Source organism: Pundamilia nyererei, unplaced genomic scaffold (genome assembly GCF_000239375.1).
Source record: "Pundamilia nyererei isolate P.nyererei 1_Seehausen unplaced genomic scaffold, PunNye1.0 scaffold00178, whole genome shotgun sequence".
Classification (NCBI taxonomy): Eukaryota; Metazoa; Chordata; class Actinopteri; order Cichliformes; family Cichlidae; genus Pundamilia; species Pundamilia nyererei.
In genome coordinates, this window is record NW_005187579.1 from 606,680 (window position 1) to 616,199 (window position 9,520).

A 9,520-nucleotide genomic window follows, 5' to 3' on the forward strand; every position below is an offset into this window, starting at 1 on the left:
TTAAAATGAGACTTTGTTCAAATGTTGCTGCGCTGATTTTTATTATTTCATGAAAATAATCCACCCACCATCACCACCCGCCTGCAGCAGATATCACAAAACTGCCGTATCTTAATGACATTTTGGACAGTGAAAATTTCAAGCTGGGAGCACTTTCAAATCTTTTCATAGACCTCCTCTGCTTTGTAGGCATCAATTAGCCTCATTTTCAGATCCTCAGTTGTTCAGAGGATCCCATGGCTGTTAAGTGTTGCCACAAGATTTAAAGAGTCAGAACTTACCAGCTTTGGACCTGCCAAAAGCTGACAATTCTTCACTTTCCTTTCAAGTCCTAATTCATCAATTAAGGCCTAATGAGATAATAAACCTCTAAGAATTTTACAGCGAAACGAGAGCCAAACTTTTGCAAATGCCGCAGATGGGATTTAATTTCCCAGTGTTTGTTTTTTTGCTGCAAGGTCTGTATATACGTCTTGTCACCTCTTAAAATCAACTGAGGGCAGGCCGAACGTTTGCATATAAATGTAACCCGTCACAAATGACTGCGCTAGGGGAGAAAAAGCAATTCATGAAATAACAAATGGAAAGCAGAGTTTGTCTACTGCGAGGTGTTCCTACTGTAAAAGAGAGCGGGGACCCATTTTGTGAGATTTGTTTAATAATTCAGCACGGCCTTAAACCAATTCACTTCAAATGCCCAGATGGTATTTTTATTAGGCAAATGCTCCATACTTGAAAGAAATAATTTCCTCACCTCCCAAAACTGGCAGGGGTACCTTCAAGCCATGAAGAATTCACTGTGAGGAGAATCAGTCGTGCACGTCTTAAGGGTCCTAATTCACCAAAACAGTAATTTCATGGATGTATCTGTGCTAATGCCACAGAGGCAGATTGAAAATTAGTGCTTTGGAGCCATAAGTAAGATAATCTGAGCCGAAGGATGGATGTGATCTTCCTTACTGCGTCATTCTGAGGGGAAGTCGCACGGTCGGGCCATGGTCACGTTATGAACAGTGCTGTGTTTGACTAATTAGGTTTAAGTGTCGACATGTAGCCTCGGCAGCCATCTGAATGAAGGGAAACTTCTCAGACTTGGGGGGGAAAAAAAGTCTTTTTCCCTGGAGGACCTTCTATGATTTGGTTTTTTTTGTTGTTGTTTTTTTACAAGTAAGACTTGCTGTTTATTGCACAGGGTGTAAATTTAAATCCTTGTCATACAGTTCCTCTGCCAAGATTTCCAGAGTATAATAAAAGCATAAGCACAATACCCCGAAGAGAGATGAGTGGAGTGTACTTCTCATATCTCTGACCTTACAAAATCCTGCCCTCTGGACAGAAACACCAACTGAGCTGTAGTCAACTACACTAGGAGTGCTTCCTAATTATCAGCCTCAAGCAGTTTGTTTTGAAGATACCGTTTAAAGGAAAGAAACCGAAGAAGAAGAAGAAGAAAAACCTGTTCAGAGACCAGGTTTTTCTCAATACGGAAGGAGTATGAAAATGAAGGAGTATGAAAATGAAGGAGTATGAAAATGAATGGCAGGGACAGGGGCTGTGTTGATTGACAGTGCAATACTGTCCTATTCCTTTTGATGGGATTAAATTGTCATGACCTCTCAGATATGGAAATTGAGGCACCGATGTGAGGCTTCGGAAATGTCAACATTATTAAACCAGTTAAAGCACTTAAAGGTGCAGTTAAGTCATTTCTCCTGCATTTTTTTGACTTCGGCACAAAAGCTAAATATGTATAAGTTTATTATACTGTATGTAAATTCTAAACTTTATTAATAACATAAGCTCCCAAAATGGAGTAAGACATTTAATCCTGACGCCAAATTTTATTTTGTTGCAAATTATTATTATGGAGCATGGTCATTAGGCTAAAGTAGTCACCCTTTTAAAAAATAAAATAAAATATGAAGACCTATAACTGGAAATGATTTATAGACTTATAGACATATTTCCTGTAGGTGATCACAGAGGCTCCTGATTCATTGTACTATTTATTTGAACCTTTCACTCACAATCAAAGTCTTATCCCGCAGTGGCCTATCACAGCTGCTTTAATAAAAAGCTAATATCTCGGGGGCTCTTGCTATACTTATACTGTGGATCAGGGGCAGAGGGGGTAAGTGGTGTGTGAAATAGACTCCAGTTAGCTGATGGACATAAGAAAGGGCTCGGATGGTTGGTTGTCACTCACACAGCCAGAACCGCTTTTGCTCCATCTGAAGTTTAAAAAAAAAATATGAATCTAAATTGGCTGGAAAATGCATTTTTCTACCAATAGATCCCAGAAGTGACACGGGGCATCATCACACAGAGTCATTCGGAGCAAAGACGGTGCACACCGCCTTGCCTGCTCCGCCGTGCGGTAGGAGGGGTTGTAGTGACGCTGTTATCCAATGGGCACCGGCTTCCTCCGGACGGAGCGCAGCGTCTCTGTCTCAGCGGCACTTTTGCGCCAGACAAGTACGGTCGGCGTCTCACTCAGCAGTGGAGAAGCGGAAGACAGCGCTCCGGGAATTACTGAGGTGTATTTGGCGAAGAAGACTAATCTTTTCCTCTTTTTACCCCCCACCAACACGCGGGTTTTGCAAAGATGAACGCTGGCTGCGTCATCTTGGCGTGCACCTTACTTGTGGGCGCATCCTCGGTAAGATGAGTTAATTTCTACACGTATAGTCGCCCTAACAGTACGGTGGAAGTGCTGCACTGCTGTAGTGCTTACTTCGGTTTTTGCAGCGCGCTGCAGGGGCGCTCGAAAGTGGCCGTTAACGGATCAGCTTTTGCGCTATGATGGCAACACGATTTGTGTAACAGAATCCCGTGTGGCCCATTTGAAGTTGGTAATTATGTCGGCTCTCACTGCAGTGGAAAAGTCACTGATAACTCTTCGCTTGCCTCCACATCCTGTCGTCCACATAAACTGCAGTGCATTATTGCAGAGGACAGTGGTTTCCAGAGGGGCTTCTCGTGCTGCTTGCTGCGATCAACTTCGTTTACGCACGTTTACGCGCTCTAATGTCTTCTTTTGTTTTGAGTTAAGGGTTTAGCGCCTAATTACGGACTTCGATTCAAGAGGCAAATGAGCAACAGTATAAATAGCTTATATATATATATATATTTTAAATATCCAAACTCAGTCAAATGATGTACTTATTATTATGGGGTTTTGTTGAGGTGTGCTGATAGCAAAGCCGAGTTAGGGGTGGGGGGAGCGCAGTATAATTTCTTTAGAGTAGCATTGATGCTGCGATGAATAAGGTGCATCCCTGGGAGTGCATTCTTCCTCCCCACTGGATAACGTGAGCCTACGGCTATGTCTGTATGTCAGCTATATATTTAAATGCACTTGGCTTTCACACATGCGCACAGACTTCAATCAGCGTGCAATGTATATATTGCATGTTTGAACATTTCCAGCTAGTCATTCTCACCATCTTTCTAATGCTCATTAGTCCTGCCACTTTTATATTACTTTTCTTTGAGTTTCATTATATTCAGAATGTGTGGATCACATTATTGCCTTAATCATGATGATTATGGTCCTTGAAATAGTGTGTCACGCATTCAGGGTGTAGTCCACCTCTTATACTCCTGCTTCTCGAAATCCGATGTAGACGATAGAGTAGGTAAAGATGGATTAAAGTAATTTATTTCCCTTTAATTCCTAATCTAAGTATCTCCCGTGAAGCTTGATGTATCTTTACAGTGAATCTAAGCAGGTGCCTGCAGCTCCAGAGTTAGATTTCCACACTGTGACGGTCTGAATTCCAACGTGCTGTAGTCTGAAACAAATCATTCACTGTGGCAAGAGAGACTGTGAGATTCAATATCAACTCAAAGAGGCCGTGAGATCAGCTTGTGACCCTGGTGGCTGCAAGTCAATTTGCCAATCTTAACAGGCTGCCTTGTTTTATTCCTCAGGGGAGTAAGGCAGGCCAGCCCCTCAAACCCCCGTGCAGACCAGGCTTCTCCCAGAACTTCTACACGGTGATTGTCTCAAGAGACTTACTGCACGGCCAGAGCATTCTCAAAGGTAAGCCTGCCGCTGCTGGATCTCATTTACCGTCTGATGATAGTTTCTCTTCTTGGCCCAGATGTGTTCCTGACTAGTGTGATCGAATGAGTAGGTTTGCGTATACTTTTGCGAGTGGTAGAAGGAATATATTATGGTGCGCGAATGACTTCCGACAACGCAAACTTGCCTGGGCAACCTAAGAAACCCATCTCGAGCACAAGGATATCATTTTATAATTAAGCAGAAGGCTTGGGGGAAAAAAAACTCGCCATGCCATTAAAAATGATGACTGTGTGTGTGTGTAACACATTCTGTTCAAGAGTTTCCATGTGGTGTGACGGCGTATTGATAAATGAACAATTGCTTTACACTGCTGTAGTAAAAACAACACATTTGTTCTTTGTTTGATTGACTGAGCAGCGAGATCACAGAGCAAAATAATCTTAATAGCTTCTTCCCCTTTCTGCACGTTGCAGCTGGAATGCTCCAAACCTTCTTCTTTTCTTTCCACTTTTCATTGTAATATGTTTTCCGTCCTTTTTCTTTTCTTTCTGTTTTTTAGAGGAATTCAATTCTGTTGTTGCTCGCTCCATTTCTTTTCAGTGGAGGCAGTGTACTGAATCTACAGAAGTTCATCTCCTGCCATTTAAAGGATGCTCTTTTTTTCTTCAGTGTGTCTCTTCTGTTTGCTGGTGCATCCTAACCATATTGGAAATGAATCCCCCACAGCCATATTCCTGTGTCCCAATTTGCATAACTGACAGATAAACAGCACCTTTGACATTTGCTGGATGTGCTTCTATAAAACAGAACTTCAAAAATTCTAGATGATGAAATTACCCCCAAGACGAGAAGAGAGGAGGCCGTGAAGTTATATTACTTTGGTATTTTGAGCATTGCGAAGCTGCACCAAGTTCCTGCTATGAGAGTTCAGGGACTTGGTTTTTAAATTGGGCCCAATATTTAGGTTGTTTCACATTTTCTTCTCTTTTTTTTTCTCACCCGTTGCAACTTACATCACTGTTATTCATACTTGTGGGTAACAGCTCAACAGCAGTGTACAATAAGCTTACCTCTCCCCTGACACTTTGCCTTTATAGCCGAATATTTGTCTATTGTTATGTGAAATGCTATTTGCCAGGAGGAAATGACATTCTCATTGTAACAGCTGTTCGAGCATTTTCTGACTGCAAGGAAAACAACTGAATTATTCTGGAGGTTATTTTGTTATTTAGGTAGCTGACAAGGACAGTGCAGCTGGTCAGTGGGGAGCCAGTTTGCCTGAAGGGGCTCAAGGTTTCAGCCTGTTTAGAAATGGGCTCAGGCATCCTCACTGACCCAAGCAGTATTAACGGAGAGTGATATGTATCCAGACAGATATTGTATGTCGATTCCTCCTTTATGCTTGTGGGTGTCTCAGGGTGTGGGGGTGTTACATGCATGCGATTCAGCCTGGTGTACATATTAGCTGACGCTTGAATTCGAGAAAATGTCACAGCAACGCTCAGCTGCATTAGTTTGATGTATCTTACGTGGTGCGTCAGCTCCGGCTTTGATCCATATCGCCTTTGCTTCAAGTCTCCATCTCTCACTGTGTCTGTCTGCGTTTGTTCTTGGTAAAAATCAATCTGAGAACCATATTGTCTTCTTCAAAACTGCCATTCAAAAGGATATAGCTGCAGCTGCTTAAGTTCTCATGTACCGCCTAATGTGAATTGGCTAGCGTTACTTAAGGTTTGCATTCTATACAGTGGGACACAACGTGGGAGGAAGTCTTTAATAATAATGCCACAATATGTATAACCTGAATCTGTCACTTAACAATAAAAAAAAAAAAATGAATGGATGTAGAATGAAATTAAAGGAGGGGCTGGGATGCTCAAGAGCTGGCTATGGGGGTTGCTGGACTACTGAGGTCTGTGTGGCTGCTGTCTCCCTGGAGAGATGGACAGTGAGCAGTTGAGGGAAGGACCAAAAAGCTTTGGCCCAGCAGGTGCAGTGTGAACCAGGCTTCTGTTTCCAGTCACTGAACAATATGTGCGCCTCACCTCCTTTCATGCTGAGGTTGCAGGGGGAGTTGTCTTTCTTGTAGTTTATTGTTTTGATGCTGTGTGGGTAGTTTGGCAGGGCTACACAGTATTTTCCTGTCAAATTCATTAACAACAAACTGCATTTATTTAAGACTTTTGAAATGTTTTTCTCTATATTGTAGATGCATGCATGTGGACATTTATGTCTGACCAAGACCCGCAGCGTTTGCTTAAATGTCCAAACTGGTGTCCTGTTACACTTTCTGTTACTGTTGACAGTTTTGAATTGCACACATGCAGTAATTAAAATGAATGGGCTACCTCCAAGGGACCCACTGATTTTTAAAAATCTATTTCAGTATAGACCAACAAAAATATAAATTGTAGCGTTTTTAATTTTTTAATTTTTTAATTTTTTATTTTTTTTAAGATTTGGATCCGCTTGTCCCCTTGCAGGGCCAATGCTAATCAATACAAAGATATTCAGGGTGATAACATTTATCCTGTGAAGAAACAGTGTGGTCTCTTCCAGAATGAAAATGACACCATACATAGGGTGTGAGGGATATATCATATTCTGCGGGATTGGCAAAAACAGATCGCAACCTAAGTGATCACCAGATATCGGACCAACATGTTAGACAGCGCTCTCTCCCACCTTTGTCAAAACAAACACACACACATTGAAGTTTAGGGTCTGGTGGGGGTTCCACCTTTCCAAGAGAGGGCAGCATCTCATGACCCAACACTGTCCTAGAACATCTTACGCTCTGTTAATGTTTCACTCATCTGTACGCACATGTAGTCTGTTTTATTTGTGAGGATTAAAGAAATAACACAGAGTAAAGGTTGAGTGAGGTAGCCACACTTGAACTGGCAGTTCAGCAGAGTTCACATTTAATGCCTTTAAGCCATAGCCTATCAGGGGACTCCGAGCTGCAATTCTATCTGCATTGGATGCTTTAAGAGTCCATGAGGGAGGGGAGTTTTCTCAAGCCACAAAGGATTGTGTAACCCTTTCTTTATAGGAATCTATTTGGCATCACCCTATATCTCACAGAGTCTTCAGGAGTGTCATGTTTCCTCCTCACTCTTTTTCATTTGTGGAGTCCTGCAGAGGTAAAACTGGAATATTCACTAATAAAGCAGGTATAATAATATTTTGTATTGCAGCAATACCTTCTTTTCTTAATGCTATGATATCTCAGATTTATCTTTATTGGTCATGATTATTATGTTGGGAATGAGAATGAATCAGTAGAGTGCATGTTTTTTTTCTGGATTTGACAAAATAGAAACCAATAGACACTCTCTACACATTCTGCCATTAAAACTTGTCAGCAGTTATTATTGGTATGGTTTAATATCCTTGCAGCTTTTCTGTACTTCCTCCTGTACAGTACAATGCAAAAGTCCCAAGTCTTTGATGTAGTCTTCAGGAGTAGGTCTCCAGGCTTCTTGATGAACACTCAAACCTCTTCTTTGGATGTTGGCGGCTGTTTGTTCTGTTCTCTGTTGAGATGATCCCACACTGCATCAATAATGTTGAGATCTGGACTTTGGGGAAGCTGATTCATGACTGTTTGCTTGGGATCATTATCTTGTTGAAATCTTATTGAGTCCATTGCCTGTCAGATGCTTTCTAGATGGTATTGCATGGTGGATCAAAACCTGACCTTACTTTTATGTGTTCTGAACTCCTTTAATTTTGAAAAGATCCACATAACCACTGGCTGAAATGTAACCCCAAAACATAAGAGAGCCTCCACAGTTTTTTACAGATGGCTGTAGATCCTCACTGTTTACGTCTGTCCTGACCTCCTCCATGCAGAAATTCCAAATTTGAATTCATCACTCCATAAGACCTGTGGCCACTGATTTTCAGTTTTGCAAAGTGCCTGATGACGCAATTTAAAACTGGTTCTTTGCCAACTTGTTTGCTATGTGTGCACAAATCCTGTGAGTTTAGGTTTTTTTTTTTTTTTTTTTAATAAATTCATAAAGGATTCATATTTCAGCCTTAAGTGGCTTTAAAATAACAAACAAACAAAAACCTCTGAAAATGGTCTGGTACAAGGACTGGACTGAGAATGAGCAAAAAAGCAGCCAATGCCCAAAGGAAAAATTTGAAAGACCTTCAGAAAGCCTGGAGAGCTATTACTCAAGACCACTTTAAAATATGACAAGAAAGTCTGGCTCCTCGGAAGCAAAGTATGAAGAAATGACGGGTGCCTCCAGACTTTTGCACAGTACTATAGGTAAAGTGAAATGTCTGCTCAAGTACTGAAAGGTCATTGTAGAAGTGCAATGCATCATTCAGTGTCCTCTTAAAACATTTTTCACTGGCTGAATAGGTTAAAAAGGCTGTTATTGCTTTGAGGTTGACCACAGAAGACCTTTGTTTAACTAAATCACAAATCTCTGCGCTGCCGCAAAGTTGTGCTGAATAAATCATCCCATGCTCCCGTGGATAGGTTTATCTGAGGCAGGGTCAGGATTGGAGGGGAAGGCAGTGGCACACAGGCGAGCAGACAGGCAGGCCCTGAGTCGTGGTCCGTGCAAATTCCCACTGTGGGCAGATAAGCCGTGAAAAGAAATATTCCAGTGATTGCACATCACTGTGTAAACCATCACCCCGCTCCAAGAGCCGGACCAGTCACCTAGGAACACGCACAAGGGGGATGTGGTCTCAGCACAAAAGAAATTGATTTGAAATACGGTTTGGTCAGGACGCTGTCTCTTTAAGTCACTGTGAGAGCATACTTGAAAAGACAATAGTGATGACTTTTGCCATTCCAGCAGCACAGTGAACACCGCATATTTCTCCCTGTGTTGGCAAGATTTGATTGATTCAGTAGATTCCAAAAAATCATATTTTTAAGCCTCACACTGAGGAAGACCACTTTATTGTGGGCAAAGGAAAAATAAAAGCACAGTGATGAAAACTCACTGTTTGTGGGATAAAAACATCAGGATAGACATGCGCTTTATAATGTCATTGCCATGTTTTCACTTCCCCTAGACGATGAACTCGGAGATGAACTCTGTTATGAAAAAATATAATCCACAATAAGATGTCTTTCCTTGGTTCCTTCATCCTTGGGTTTTTAATTTAAATTTGGGTCTTGCGGTGCGTACAGGAGAAAAATTAAACACACCGTCCTTTAATCTAAAAGATTAATTTAAGGAGGATTCTGCCTTCATCAGCTGTATGCTTTCAGCATGGATTTCCTGTTGTTTAATTCCATCTCTAAAAGTTACACATACAGAATGGCTTGTAACATGACCCCAATTAGACTACAGCAGGAAAATCTGGCAAGGAGCCATATCTGCTTTGAAACAGCCAGCTCAGCGTTTACTCTAGCATGGAGAACTTCTGACTCCTAACCCACTATCCAAAGTGACAGGGCTTTCATAAGTACGTCCAGACCCAAGAACTGGGGGTGAGTCGGGAGGGGGGGGG

The 9,520-nt window shown here is 41.7% G+C and overlaps 1 protein-coding gene across 2 annotated transcripts in view; it reads left to right on the forward strand.

Annotated features, from left to right (window-relative positions):
* Positions 1–2,389: 2,389 nt before the first annotated feature.
* Positions 2,390–9,520, forward strand: part of cdh4 (cadherin 4, type 1, R-cadherin (retinal)) — a 208,581-nt gene continuing 201,450 nt past the window's right edge. For both annotated transcript variants that reach the window (XM_005746424.1, XM_005746425.1), the window contains exons 1-2: positions 2,390–2,659; positions 3,934–4,045. In XM_005746424.1, the coding sequence (XP_005746481.1) occupies positions 2,606–2,659; positions 3,934–4,045 (166 nt within the window). In that variant the 5' untranslated portion in view covers positions 2,390–2,605. The remainder of the gene's footprint in view (positions 2,660–3,933; positions 4,046–9,520) is intronic.